This window comes from Polistes dominula, unplaced genomic scaffold, assembly GCF_049000335.1.
Source record: "Polistes dominula isolate Pdom_NZ unplaced genomic scaffold, Pdom_raw_medaka contig_79, whole genome shotgun sequence".
NCBI classification, from domain to species: domain Eukaryota; kingdom Metazoa; phylum Arthropoda; class Insecta; order Hymenoptera; family Vespidae; genus Polistes; species Polistes dominula.
The window spans coordinates 5180857-5196535 of NW_028300916.1; the positions used below are offsets into that span (position 1 = coordinate 5180857).

The window sequence follows — 15679 nt, forward strand, 5'->3', positions numbered from 1 at the left end:
TATATTATATTAACATTATTAAAAATATTTATATTTTAATTTTTGAATATTTAATAAAAATACATATAGAACAAATATCTAAATAAAAAGTCCTATGCATTTATATATCGTATTAAATAAATCAGCTGGATGAACGATATTGAAAATGATTGGAGAATTTTATCTTACTTCCGGTAAAATTAACCAATGAATGTAGAGTATCATAGGAATCAATCAAGTCAACTGTGCGTCTATTATTGGAAATAAGGAAAAAATTGACCCATATTACCTAGCTTTGGTAAAATGTTACAAGAATTGCTTAATTCTTGTTTGTATTCTTAATCTTTCTAAATGAATGACAGTCTATGGTTGATTGTCTGCCTAATATATATGTGTGTATATATATATGTTACAAATGACTTATAAACTTCTATCTCTTGATAGTTTTCTATCGAAGGTTGAAACGTCTCTTTTTACAAAAATAATGTTATAACCTGTTAAGTACAAAATTCTTGAAATAGGTTATTTTATGTAAACTGTTGTATGCCAATAATGCGTCCATTACTTTAACAATGGTGAAATTTATCAAACGTTCATGACAATAATAACTTAATAAATGTAATTATTTATTTTGATTGTACATTAATATTATACAAATGAAATAGTGAGTAAAGTGGTGAAACAAATATTATGTAGTCGTATTTGATTTTTAAATTATTTTCCCAGTGATCGAAATTCATCGTATCAAATATATACATTGTGGTATAATAATGTTCTTTTTGTTTTTGTTTTGCTTATTGTTATAGATGATAAGTGATTGACCATAAGAAAAAAAGTAGCCTTAAATGCAGAAATATAAGAAAAAATTTAAAAAAAAAAAAACTTTAGTAAAAACTTCAATGATTATTAAAAATAATATTTATACGGCACTGTGGTTCATTCTAGCCCTTTAAAATCTAAGACAGTTGTTTTATATTGTGTCAACTAATTATATCTGATAAACTCATTAGAGTGTACCACAGCGTATGATGAATGTAAGTATAAATTATTATTATTATTATTATTATTATAATAAATTATTAATAACAAAAATTATATGTTGATTGTGTTGTTTGTAATCATTGTACATTTAAATTTGTTTAACTTCAATTGAAATATTTCTATTTTTTCTTTTTCTTTTTGTTTGAACTAATTTATTAAATTTTTTTTATACAAATATTATATTTTTTGCTGTAAATCTATTTTCGTATTACTATATTCTACATTGTTCTGGCACATGGTTGGCATCAATTTGCTTATGTAATCTTGTTGAAATATAGACGTAAAATTTTTATAAATATTCCTCTTTTATTATGTTTAGTGAATGTAATGTATATATTCATATATTTGCATGTTATATCTATATATTACAAAAAAAATTAAATGTATAGATAATTCATAAAAATATTATTAAATGTTATTGACTAAAATACTTTGTAATATAGGTAGGTGGTATAGCACAAAAGTGGTGTCAAGAAGGTGGCTGACACGTATTCAAATTATTGAAATGATTGAAAGTGTATCTCGTAGAGCATTGAGTGGCTCCAGTGGGAGCTACCACGTTCGTGGTGCTGAATTAGCACGAAACCGTAGGTTAAAATCTTTATCTGCAACAGTTATTTTTCTTGATGATTCTCAACATACATTTCAACTGGATGTAAGTTCATTAGTTTTATTTGTTATTTTTCTCATCCAAAAATGTACAAAATATTATAATATTCAAATTAATGATTTACAGAAAAGAGCAAAAGGACAAACCTTATTAGATTTGGTGTTTCATCACTTAGAACTTGTGGAGAAAGATTATTTTGGCCTACAATATTCAGAAAATGGTACTACAGCAACAACCACAGCAACAACAACAACAACTACAACAACAACAACAGCTACAACTACACCAGATACGATGGTAAATCTTTTATTAACTTTGTTGACAAATATGCATCATAAATATTTTACTTCAGGTATCATTCTTTATCATTTTAGAGATGGTTAGACCCTACAAAACCAATGAAGAAGCAGATAAGAAGTAAGGGTAAAGATCATAATTCCATACTTAATATTTGATTATTGTAATATATCTTTCATTTGATAATAATTTACATCACACACATTAATAAAAATACTTACATAAAATAATGAATATTAATATATATTATATGTAAACTTAAAGATGTATAAATTATAGAGAAATTTATAATAATTATCTATTTCAGGTGGACAATTTTTTTTCAGAGTAAAATTTTATGTATCAGACCCTAGTAAGCTACAAGAAGAATATACCAGATATCAGTTTTATTTACAAATACGAAAGGATATTCTTCTAGGAAAACTACAAGTACCACCAAGTACTGCTTGTCTTATAGCAAGTTATACTGTTCAGTGTAAGTACATTTGGTTTTCTTTTTATATTAATTTACTTTAATTTACATTTAAATAAACAGGATAACAAAATCAACATTTAAATATTATTTTGAATGCAATTTGCAGCAGAATTAGGCGATTATCATCCAGATGAACATGGGCCAGGATATCTTTCACATTTACAATTAATACCAGGACAAACAGAAGAGATGGAGAAAAAAATCGCGGAGTTACATAAACTTCATAAGTATATAGATGATCAGTTATTTTGATTAATACATTTTTAAAATTATCTACACTGTTATTCTTGTTTTTTATATGTATATTTTATTTCTAGAGGGCAATTACCAGCTGATGCAGAATTTAATTTTTTGGATCATGCAAAACGGCTTGATATGTATGGAGTAGAATTACATAAAGCAAGGGTAAGTAACTCGGTATATTTTATATGCTATATCTAAATATTTTCTTAAGATTAATCTAATGATATCTAATGATAATAATATAATAATTATATTTTTTTAGGATTCAACAAATAAAGAAATACAATTAGGTGTTACGTCAATAGGTTTAGTAGTATTTCAAAATGGTATAAAAATTAATGTATTTTCATGGTCTAAAATTGTAAAAATTTCATTCAAACGTAAACAATTTTTTATACAACTTAGAAGAGAACAGGTATACCTAAGAAAATTCTATACGCGACTTGTATGTGTACAGCAGTAAAATGAAATACTATTATTACTACTTGACATTAAGTGTTTAATGAAATATATTATTTTATTTACAGTCAGAAAACTATGATACTTTATTAGGATTCAATATGCAAACTTATCGTAGTTCTAAAAATTTATGGAAAGCTTGTGTCGAACATCATACATTCTTTAGACTTCACAGTCCAAAATTACGACCAAGGCGATTTCCACTTACATTAAGTAGTAGATTTACTTATTCAGGGCGTACAGAATTTCAAACTGTTGAAGATGGAAAACACAGGGCACGAGTTGAAAGAACATTCATCAGGTAATGGCGAAACAATCACAAAATCATATGATAATTATCTTCAGTATTAAGAAATACTTCTTTTGATCATTCCACAGATCTCCAAGTAAACGTTTGGTACATGGTGTTGCAACTGCTCCTATTATCGAAGATAAAGGAAAAATTATAATTCCACCTGGTAGACCGCCTCGACCTTATGATAATAAGGTGCAATCTTTAGGTGCTCGTGAACCTCGACAAGCGTGGGGCGAAGGGAACCAAAGTGATGAGTTAGAAATGTTTCCATTTCTTTTTCTTTCTTTCCTTATTTTCTTGTATTACAATTTATTTGTATTTACAGCGAAGGTGGTTTTTTGTCTCTTAGAGAAGATTTAACAGGAACTCATACACAAAACAATGCATTTTCTCCAATGTTAGGGTCTCGAGTACTTAGTTATGCAGATGATGATACAATTATTGAAAAGAATATTTATGATCTTCCTGACTACAGTGAACCAACAAGTTCGCCACCTCCGCAGGTGTGTGAATTAATTAGATAAATAATTATATTAAATATATATTCAAATAAATGTAATGGTAAACAAAAAAATTAAACATTTTAGATATTGGAAGAAGGATTAGTTACAATAACATTGACACCTGACGAACAAGGCCGTTTTGGTTTTAATGTAAAGGGTGGATTAGATCTTGATATGCCTATTTTAGTATCTCGGGTTGCACCAAACACGCCTGCTGATCGTTATTATCCAAAATTGAATGAAGGAGATCAAGTTAAAATTTATAATATTATTTTTTTAATCAAATAATATTTTATTGATAAATAATTTATTTAATGTATGTTGTATTTAGGTTGTTTTTATTAATGGGATTGATGTAAATGGTTTACTGCACGAACATGTTGTGAATTTGATTCGCCAGTCACGTGATTCTGGTACAGGAGAACTTACATTAACAGTTAGACCTAACGCATTGTATAACGCATTAGCTGGAACTGATGAAACATCTGAAGAAGAACCTCCTTACAGGTATATGCAAGGGATTAATTAAAAAAAAAAATCAATATCCTATTTCTAATAATTTATAAGATTGATCACAGTTCATAATACACTTAATAATTAATTATCAAGTCTTGCATATATATAGCTTATACACTAATAAATTGAGATCTCTTTTGTAGTTAAGATTTATAGGTTTTTTTCATGATATGTTACAAGGTATGTACCTGATGCACCACATGCAGCCGTTGGTTCTGATGCATTAGCGCAATCAATGTTGCTTCTTGCCGATGGTCTTGCTAGTGGAGCCTTAATTGCACAATACGAACAATTATATAGAAAAAATCCTGAATTGACGTCTCTCGAATCTAAGAAACCAGAGAATCAGAACAAAAATCGTTATCGTGACATTTCACCATGTATGTATAATTGATGTCAGATATATTAATTAATATTCAAATATTTCTTTCTATTTATATATTACTTTATATAAAACATTATCATTATTATACCTAATAAGCTATGACAAATAATTAACATTCTGTTAATTATGTCATCTAGATGATGTTACGAGAGTTATTTTGAGATCCGGAAATGGTAATTACATCAACGCCAATTATGTAAATATGGAAATACCAGGATCAGGAATTATTAACAGATATATCGCTACACAAGGGCCTTTGTCAACCACCGTTGCAGATTTCTGGCAAATGGTTTTAGAAGCTGATAGTACTCTCGTTGTAATGTTAACAACTTTAGTTGAACGAGGTCGAGCAAAATGTCATCAATATTGGCCTGCTGTAAATGAAACTCTTAGTTTTAGAAATCTTACACTTAAATGTACGGTAGAAAATGTAGAAGATACGTTCATTTTTCGTGAGTTTATACTTAGGGACATTAATGTAAGTAGATTTTGTATTATTTATAATTCTCACAAGAAGAAGGAATTCCGTAATGATTATATTGTTGTGTCATTTATAGAATGGGGAAGAAAGGGATATAACACATATGCAATATTGCAGTTGGCCAGATCATGGTGTACCCAGTGATTGGAAACAATTTACTACGTTTACAGAAAAAGTTAGAGCAGCACGTACAGGCATGGTAGAGCCAGCTGTTGTTCATTGTTCTGCTGGAATAGGCAGAACAGGAGTTTTGGTATTAATGGAAACTGCATTATGCCTTATCGAAGCCAACCAACCAGTTTATCCATTGGATATCGTACGTTCTATGCGCGATCAAAGAGCAATGATGATCCAGAATGCTGTAAGTTATATATATATATATATATATATATATTTTTTTTTTAAATCTATCATTCAAACATATAATTAAAACTTTGTATTTGTTAGTATTATTGTAGGAATACGCTTATTATCATTTGTACCTATTGGGGTGCAATGATATTTCATAGTATTTCTATTATTCATTACAGAGTCAATATAGATTTGTATGTGAAGCGGTTCACAAAGCTTACAACGAGGGTATAGCTAAACCACTACCAGAATTCAGTAGATGAAGATAAATATAAAACACATTTTAATTGTTTACTCTTTAATATCTCTTAGTAAAGTTACAATTTCTAATCTTGATATAACATAAATTTGTTCTTTTTTTTTATAGAAAAATTAACTAATACAAAAATCATTAAGGTTTTTAAGTTTTCGGTGCATTATATATACATATATACGCAATCATGCGTAAATATATACATCACTATTGAAAATTTGAACAAATTCATAATATAAAAAGTGGTTTATATCAAATTTTATAATTGTTCGAGTGTTGTATTTAAATGGAAAAAATTATTATATAAGTATAGAAACAAATCTTTCGGAACTAATTACCATTCTATGCCTCATATATAAAACAAAACAAAAAAGGGATATTTAAAAGGTATTATTACAGTATAAAAAAGAGAAATGAAACATTAGAAAATTTATAACTGCTTTCTAACAAAAAAAAAAAGATACTCAAAAATATAATTTGTAGGTTGCATACATTGAGTATGCATATATTTTCTGCGATAATATTACAATTGTATAATGTAATCTCATTAATATACAGTGAAACAAACATATATTTTAGATAAATTAAGCCAAAATATTTTCAAAACATTACTATAAGCCATTCTAATCTTAATCTGAATATAAAATTTGTCATATTATTATACACAATAATAATTAAAGTATTATATAAGCGTAATAGAATATAAGAATTGAAAATTGTAGTAATTGTACATCAGAGTACTGAAGAGATTTTGAAAAACGTCCAAATGTTTAAAATTTCATTATTTTCATCTAACGTAATAATACAATATTTATAAAAATAATTCAAACATGTCCAAAAATTGTAGTTTATATATTTCAATAATACACTCTACGAAGTATTAGAAATTTTACAAAAAAAAAAAAAAAAAGCTAATGTATTATTACTTCATTATAATAGTTTTGAAAGTAAACTTATCATCACGTATATAATAACTATTTATCTTCAGTATATGAGAAACTTTTACATACAGCAAAACCGTAACTGAATCAAAAATTTAAAACATACTGCATATCATATTTACAACAGCAAAAGGAACAAAAAAAAAAACAAACAAAAGTCACACGAAATTAATAAGGTAACATCATTTTTTAATCCACACAATAGTGCCTTCTATGTATGCACTGAAAACTTATGAAAGAACAACATATATATATATATATATCCATCCAATTTAATATATAGTAAAATTTCCATTGATTATACCTTTTTTTTTTCTTTTTTTTAACAATCATAACATTTTGATTACTACAATCATGTTATAATCATTCAATGTATATTTTTGTATAATTATTTATATTCTTTTGTAACTTATCTTTCAATAATCATGTAAATGTACATATATATTGCATCTTACCATATTATTTAAATAGTAATGATATATCCAAACTATGTTATTAAAATAACAAAAACATTGCAATAAAATTATATAAGAATATTAACACACTGAGTTTTATAAACATGTGATATATAAAAATATACTTACAAATTAATTCAATAACACACAGTATCACATATAAAATACTTATTAATTTTACATATTAAACAAAATAAAAGCAATTTACCAAGCAAAAAAAAATTAAATAAATTTTACTGCGCATTAATATTGATACAGCTAAAATATACGAACTTATAATAAATTGTAGTATTTTATATTGTATTACAGAGTGATAGAGTTGATTTTACTACATTAATAAAATGTCTTACAATTTTTAACTCAAGTTTTCATTGAAGATTACCGTTGCTTAATATTACCTTTATGCACACATAATATAATTATAATTAATTAGAGTTAGGAGACTACAAAGCTTAGATATCATATTTTTCATGGTAATATGTAAGATATTTTAGTAAACATAAATATATTAAATAATTTCTTTTTTTATATATACACAATTCCAGTATATATATATCATGATTTTTAAATATCAAAATATAGATATTGATAATTTATTCTTGTTATTTTTATTTGTACTTTGAATTGTAAAACTAAGGTATTTTACTATACACTGTTCTTATACTATTTCTTTCTTATTTTATTTCTTTTTTTTTTTTATAACATTAGACATGCCATTAATTTAATGCAAGCAAATAAACTAAATAGAGTTGTGCAGTGAAATTATTGCTTATTTTTTAAGCATTAGTACGATTGTAACATCATTATCAGTATCTATCAATGAACAAGTTTAAATAAACAGAATAAGATCTATTTTTCAAAGAAGATATTTTCATCATGACATCACTGAATTCGTCGAAGAAGTAAATTACAAGATGATTTACATATCAAAAAGAATGGGCCTTCTTGTCCTGGCAAGTATGTCGATGGAATAATATGATACATTCCAGCTGGTACTTTTTCTAATTCTAGATAAGCAAATCCTGGCCTAAAATATTAGATATTTTAATACTTCTCGAAAATAAAATAAAAAAAGTAAAACTTAAGATTCTATATGTAGTATTGATTTTCTTTTCACGACGATCTTCATTAAATATAATTAATTATTTGTTAATTATACTAACCGAAATGAACCAGAATTTTTGGATTTAAACACCTCTGCATTTGAATTATTAACAGTAACTGTAACAATGTCAAAACCTATTTGATATTCCTTAGGTCCTTTTAAAATAATCAATACATAATTATTATCCTTAGAACTTTCTAGATCAAGTTGATAATGCGGATTATTGGGATAAGTTGCGTGATTGGAACATCCCCCTGCTGAAATCCCTTTCCATTGACCATCTGTAATCTGAAATATTTATTTTTTTTATGACATTACATATATATATATTATATACAAGTAAAATTATAATTGTTGTATGAAAATAATTCTAATAAAATAACTTATAATTTACCTCTTTTTCACATTTGTATAACTGAGGTATTTGCCATAATTTAAAAGGACATGTTGCATATGCACGTAAAGTGTAATATATCGTTTGCGTTTTTTCATATTGTGATATAACTAAAGTATAACGCGTATCACTGTCATTTTCTAATTTTATTTTACAAAGATAATGTGGACTATTTATCCTTATTCCTTGAATATATGGCGGAGGATCATCTAACAAAATTTATAATATGTTAATATATAATATATATATATATAGTATGTTATAATAGTTATATTTTTTATATCATAACATGTATATATTTTTTATATTTATTAATTATCTCTTATTTACCTGGATAATACACTCTTTTGCCATTATTCCGGTATACTAATACTGTGATGTATTCTTTATTTTCTCGAAAATCAGCTATATCAGTAATATGTCTTGTCAAGAGAATCCATACTGCTCCTGTAGTATTACTTTGTACTTCAAGTAAAAATTGTGGGTTATCGCCTATATTATATACGTCTTTTACTGGGCCTATTCCGGCATTCCACATCCTATAGAAAAAATAATTATTATAAACAGTGTTTTTTCTATAAAAAAAAAAAAAAAAAAAAGAAAGGTGCCGTTTAACGTTAAACTTACTGATGAATACAGTAAGTATAATTGAATAAACCAGGATTCCAATTAATAAGAAAGACAACAAAAAATTGACATATGCTGTCATAGTCAATCCAAAATACTCCGTTATCCAATTGTGATGCAGAATCTGGATCATAATTCAATAATTCTTTTAACTCACGAGTCCAATGATTTGTATCTAATTCAGAGTAATTTCCTTTCCATCTCAAATAAGACCATGGATTTTTCAATTGAAAAAGTCTAACTCCCTAAACAAGATGATTATTAATATAATAATGTGATACTCATTTTAAAATATAAAATATATCTTTATATATTTATCTAATAAGTTACATATTAATATCCATATAAATGATAATAAAGAAAGACTTACATTTATTTCTCTAACATCTAATACTGCATAAGCATGAGTAGGCACAAGACCTGCTCTCTCCGCTTCAACATCTGACAGTTGTCCAGTACCAACTGTGACAAGCATGTCACCCTTATGTAATCTCAATCTTAGAGTTTCAAAGAAACCATCTTTATTAAAATCTGGATCATCTGGTTTGATAGCATACCTTTCAGGTATCCAACCAGTCAAGGCATGCAAATCAATATTCTATAATATTATATTTTGTATATTTTATAAACGAATTTTATCTATGCATTTAATAGTATTTATCTTAAATTAATAAATATATTGTAATTATTAAAAAAAAAAATTCATTCGTTTTAAGTAAAAAGATAAAAACACTTACACTACCAGATCCAGGAAAATCATAACCACCCATTACTTTCATATATGCTTTCTCTAATAAAGAAACCCACAGTTCACCACGATTGTTAGAGTATGAGCAAAGTAATTGATTGTGTCGATTTACAGGTAACAAATCATCTATTATTACTTTACGAGGAATACCATTAATGTGTAATTTCACCATATACTTCCCTAATGTAAAATTAGAGAAAGATTTTTTTTCATTTCTTTTGATATCAAAATAACAAATGTATATACATTATTGTAAATATTTTACCAAATGGATTGTAAACTGGTTCGTTATTCCTATTTTTTGGATAAATAATAGATGTGATAAGTCTGCGACCAAATCTCTTTTCGTATTGAGCACTGACAGCAAGAGAAGCCACAAATGAACAATCAGATATGACCTAAAATATAATAAAATAAATAACATAATTATTATATTTTCATATAATACAAATTATAGTTGTGTGTGTAGAATTGTATTTATTAATATTATTAATATAACTGACAGTTTGTTGAATGCTGTAATAGCTAACATAACGTCCCATCAACATCTTAGGTTCAGAATATAATTCTTCTGGTCGACACCATCTTGCAAAAGATGCTTTTTGTTTAGGAGCTAATGCCAATAATCCATCTTTATCAGTAAATGGTATAGCATATTGAAATCTCTCTAATAAATCAACATCCATAAAAGGTACAAATTCTTTATCATTTATATGAGAACTATGAAGTAAAACTTTTTTTCCTCATCTGTATAAGTAGTACTACCACCTGCTATTTTAAGATGTGCACTATTACCACGGTGCAATGAGGGTCTTGTTTGATGTCCTAAAAATGTATCTTGTAAATAATGTATATTAAAATGTTCAATAGTTATGTTTTATATAAACAATATTATATATTATGATATAATTACTTGCATTTGTAGTAGAAGATTGTAACGATGGAAGTGTATCTGAAGGATCATCATTAGGAACAGGTTGTAAATTTTGAAGAGATTTAATGATATCATCTTGATCATCATCATCATCATCATTATTATCATTTTGTTGTTTAATACCTTTTAAAGATTCAGCTCTTTCAAGAGCAAGTCGGATTAAATTATTTAACTTTATTTTTATTTCCGAAGTAGTTACTTTCTATATATGAAACAGATATAAATATATTTTGGTATATTTATATTTTGTTAAAAAAAATGAAAAAAAACATAATTAATTTAAACGTACTATACTAAGACCTAATTCAGCAGCGTCCGTGTATAATTTCATAGCAACATCTTTGACACCTGCTTCATCAGCATCAAGTGCTTGACTCATCAAAAATTCACATCTATGAAGATCAGACTTTTGTTGACTAATAGTATCATGTGTTTCATCTTTCACATTAACTATAAGTTTTGCAGTTTAAAATTAACTATTACTTAATGTTTCTATTATTTAATAATTATAATATAAATTATTATCTTTATTTGTAAGAATATATTTACTTAATTGTTGAATTGCAGATATTCTTTCTCGATAATCTGCAATCTTCTGTTCATATGCAACATTTAATGATAATCCATCAAGAGATTTTACTGCTATATCATAATAATATAGAGCTTGTTTATATTGTCCATTTCTATCAAATTGTACAGCTCTTTGAGCAGCAACTAATGCACTTTCTGGTATGTTAGCCATTTTATTATTTATTATCGCAATATTGAATTTCACTAAAATTATTTCACATAACACCAACAAAGAAGAGAATGACAATTCTTCCCAGTCTCATTTAATGATTAAAATAATTAATGCTCTTTATAGGTTATGTATGTATATATATATATATATTTTGTTTTGATAGAATTTATAAACACAAACACTTTTACCTAATGATATCAAATACAATAGATAATTGGACCACCAAATACCATTATTATTGCTGTTTTATCTAAAACAAATATAAATATATATTTAATGATCATTAATGTTATTATATAAATAGTATTGTTGTCTCTGTCATATAGGTTATCTTTTCATATCCACTTCAAATTTTTAAAAATATTTTCATTTACATTGAATATAATAATAATTATATATATATATTTATTTATTTAGATAATTATTTAATAAAATATATTTATAAGAAACATATTATTAAAATAAATTCGATTTTATTTATTTTTTTTATATAATATATAAATAGATAAACAAAATAACATTTTTCTCTTATTTCGCTTTTAATGTTACTATTAACTATTTGGACTGTAAAAAGTAAAATGTATATATATATGTATATATATGTATATATATAGTATATATATTATTGTTATTATTTATATAAATTTATCATTATTGGAAAAAGATTTTCTTTTAAAATAATTGATCATTTCTAATTACTTAAATATCAAAATGAAAATCGAAACAATCTAATTTCCCACAAAAAATGTTTACGCAAACGCAACAACCACAACAAAATAAATTACGCCATCACTGCTCCGTACTTAACTACATGTTGGCTTGTGTTTACTACTTAATCGACGAAGATATAATATATATTACCACAAATATTTAAGAATGATTTGAATTCTTTTCAAACGTTTGGCACTCTGGTAGTTGTGCATGGCGTAACTTAAACTTAATCTGCTCGTAATAATCTCCTGACTGTTTTTAATTGTACGTGTAAACACATATTACTACATTTGGAATTTGAACATGTAACTGCTTGTTATAACTTATTATAAAAATAACAATATATTTTATCATTTTTCTCATCTATATAGTTTTTAACCTTTTTTTTTTTTTGACAGATACTATGCCACCAAATAGTTAGAAAATTCAAACGATATATTATAAATTTCGAATAAACATAAAATATATTATACTATTAAATGGTTATTCAGAAAAGATGAATGAAAATTTATTTTATTAATACTATCTTTCAAGGAAATATTTCTATTTTAGTTTAATCTGGTATAACAAATAATGTGTTTTGGATAATAATACGGATATTTTAATTCTTTTCATAATTTCAAATAACAAGTTTTAATAATATTCATAAAATTCAATAAAATTACAAAATGTTGTGGAAAAGTAGAGGTCAAACAGAAGCAACGGATTGAGATACAGTCGTTGTACCAATATTTGAAGATAGGATGGTTTTGCAGAAAGTTACTGGACGTTTTTTGAAAGGTTTCAGTAATGTGGCAGTTAGACAATGTAATTGTAATAACAACAAGATTCAAAATCGACTGTATGCTACAGTATCAAGACTTACACCTCAAGAGGTAATGAATGATTTGTTTTCATATTTCCTATATCAACAAAATATAAAAATATTTATTGTTATAGGTTACTACTATTTTACAAGCCAATGAATTTACCAAAGAATTTACTGGTTCATCTTCTGTGAAGTATTACGATTCTAATCAGTTGGCATCTAATAATCCTATAGAGGATACACGATCTGAAGCACAATGTTTATTGACTAAAGGTGACATAATTATAACAAATTTTTAAGTTGTAAAATTAAGTCATATTATAATCAAGTTTTCTTTTAACTATAAGTTACATTAGACTGCATGTAGAATATATTTATAACATACGTACTAAAATTATGTAGAAACAGAAAAAATATATATTTATTTTGGATATAATATTCTTATTTAGTTTCTTTTTTTATTCTTTACATTTATAACCTAACATTACAGTAAATGTATTAATAGGCATTAAAGTATTATTTTATATTCATTTATCTTTTCATAGGTTTATTATTGGGTGTATTCGATGGTCATGGTGGTGGTGCCTGTGCACAAGTAATATCAAAACGATTGTTCCATTATATATCTGCATGTTTACTTCCTCCTAAGCTATTGAGGCAATATTTGGATTCTATTAATTCCAATAAGGAATTAGAACTATTAAAAACTTTCAATGATAAAGTAGATTTAGTTTCTGAAATAAAAGATCTTTATCGAGATAGCTTTTTAACATTTTTAAAGGATCTAATTCAAACTGGATCTACAAAAGAGTTTCAAATGGAAGCAGCGCTGGAAAATGCATTTGTCAGACTAGATAATGATTTATCCAATGAAGCTTTATTAAATTTACATAATAAAGATTCAGTAAGAACACTCGCAGTTGCTATGTCAGGAGCTGTAGCAGCTGTAGCACATATAGATGGTCCACATTTGCACGTTGCTGGTGTTGGAGATTGTCAAGCAGTGCTTGGTGTACTCTCAGGTACGACATTTACTTTCTTGTTCTTTACTCTATTATTAAATGATAAAAGTAGTACAAATAAAAAATTAGATAATATTATATATTTATGTACAGTCTTTACATATATATTTGTATAAATGTTTTAATGAAAGTAATAATATAAAAATTAAATTCTATTAAAGATAATGTTTAAACCATCAGAGTACTTGTTCATCTTTATCTTTATACACGATAACTCATATTCAACTGTGACAAATTTAAATTATTACAAAGTGTTTATGAAACTTTCGTGATTATTTTTACAGAAAATGATGTGTGGTCAGCAAAAGTGTTGACTACAGAACATAATAGTGATAATCGAGCAGAAGTTGAAAGAATTTTGTCAGAGCATCCGTTGCAAGAGAAATCTACTGTGATAAAAATGGAACGACTACTTGGGCAATTAGCACCTCTTCGTTCTCTTGGAGATTTTCAATATAAGTGGAATAAAATGATCATGAAGCAAGTAGTAGTGCCAATGTTTGGTGAAAATGCAATACCACCAAATTATCATACACCACCGTACTTAACAGCAAAACCTGAAGTAAAGTATCATAGGTTGACACCTAGAGATAAGTTTCTTATAATAGCGAGCGATGGATTGTGGGATTTAATATCACCTTTACAAGCTGTACGATTGGTAGGAGAACATATTAGTGGGAAAGTTACATTAAATCCATTAAGATTACCTCGAAAAAACATGAAGTTATCTGATATTAATGAAATGTTACTTCAGCGTAAAGAAGGCTTAAAAAAAGAAACCTCTCGATAGTAATGCAGCAACACACTTATTGAGAAATGCTCTTGGTGGTACAGAATTTGGTATTGATCATGGAAAATTATCACAATTATTAACTTTACCAAGTAAAGTTGTACGAATATTTCGTGATGATATAACAGTAACTGTCGTTTATATGGACTCTGAATTTTTAAGGCACTGCCCACCATGACTCTACGTATCTTGTTATTTTTCTACAAGTTACAGAAAAAAATTTAATCCGTTGTAAATTCTCTCTTTATTACAATGTATAGATTGTTATTTATGCCAATAACAATAAACATGATTTACACGGGAATAGTGTTCTTATTTTATCAGTTGTTTATATTTTTATTTGTTTACATATGTATGCATTTGTGTTTTTTTTTTTTTAACTTGTGACATTTCTGTATTGAAATGCACATTGATTATATTTCAAATAATTAATAATTAAATCTATCTGCACGCATTATAATATATATTATTAAGTAAACATTGAATTTTAATGGATAGTTTTACAGAACAAAAT

The 15679-nt window shown here is 26.3% G+C and overlaps 3 protein-coding genes across 7 annotated transcripts; 2 read left to right on the forward strand and 1 right to left on the reverse strand.

Moving 5' to 3' along the window:
* The first annotated feature begins 376 nt into the window (after window positions 1-376).
* Window positions 377-6986, forward strand: Ptpmeg (protein tyrosine phosphatase Meg). Of its 5 annotated transcripts, none has more exons than XM_089170757.1 (18): window positions 377-643; window positions 786-1013; window positions 1464-1675; window positions 1757-1927; window positions 2005-2053; window positions 2235-2402; window positions 2509-2629; window positions 2720-2807; window positions 2908-3090; window positions 3173-3405; window positions 3483-3653; window positions 3725-3902; window positions 3987-4154; window positions 4234-4409; window positions 4599-4798; window positions 4941-5281; window positions 5361-5645; window positions 5815-6986. In XM_089170757.1, the coding sequence occupies exons 3-18, from the start codon at window positions 1526-1528 to the stop codon at window positions 5896-5898; spliced, it is 2766 nt and encodes a 921-aa protein (XP_089026883.1). In that variant the 5' UTR covers window positions 377-643; window positions 786-1013; window positions 1464-1525; the 3' UTR covers window positions 5899-6986. The 5 variants fall into 5 exon arrangements, with proteins under 5 accessions (XP_089026883.1, XP_089026882.1, XP_089026884.1 ...); XM_089170756.1 differs by having other exon boundaries at window positions 377-597; XM_089170758.1 differs by having other exon boundaries at window positions 379-597; window positions 2005-2047.
* Window positions 6976-12836, reverse strand: LOC107067074 (calpain-7). The gene is given in 14 exon segments (XM_015322249.2): window positions 6976-8311; window positions 8448-8677; window positions 8784-8992; window positions 9114-9322; window positions 9411-9655; window positions 9781-10008; window positions 10148-10338; window positions 10424-10556; window positions 10662-10894; window positions 10897-10995; window positions 11072-11294; window positions 11382-11542; window positions 11642-12084; window positions 12696-12836. Coding segments are annotated over 13 exon segments (2499 nt in total). The 5' UTR covers window positions 11835-12084; window positions 12696-12836; the 3' UTR covers window positions 6976-8166.
* Window positions 12710-15469, forward strand: Pdp (pyruvate dehydrogenase [acetyl-transferring]-phosphatase 1-like protein, mitochondrial). Its single transcript, XM_015322254.2, is given in 6 exon segments — window positions 12710-12850; window positions 12944-13420; window positions 13485-13626; window positions 13899-14375; window positions 14660-15144; window positions 15146-15469. Coding segments are annotated over 5 exon segments (1434 nt in total). The 5' UTR covers window positions 12710-12850; window positions 12944-13288; the 3' UTR covers window positions 15344-15469.
* Window positions 15470-15679: the final 210 nt, after the last annotated feature.

Bases quoted from the DNA above. Each gene is read 5' to 3' on its own strand.
- Ptpmeg (XM_089170757.1), top strand. From the start codon at position 1,526: ATGATTGAAAGTGTATCTCGTAGAGCATTGAGTGGCTCCAGTGGGAGC. The intron at 1,928-2,004 runs GTAAATCTTTTA...TTATCATTTTAG, and splicing joins CAACTACACCAGATACGATG to AGATGGTTAGACCCTACAAA. The intron at 2,054-2,234 runs GTAAAGATCATA...TATCTATTTCAG, and splicing joins GAAGCAGATAAGAAGTAAGG to GTGGACAATTTTTTTTCAGA.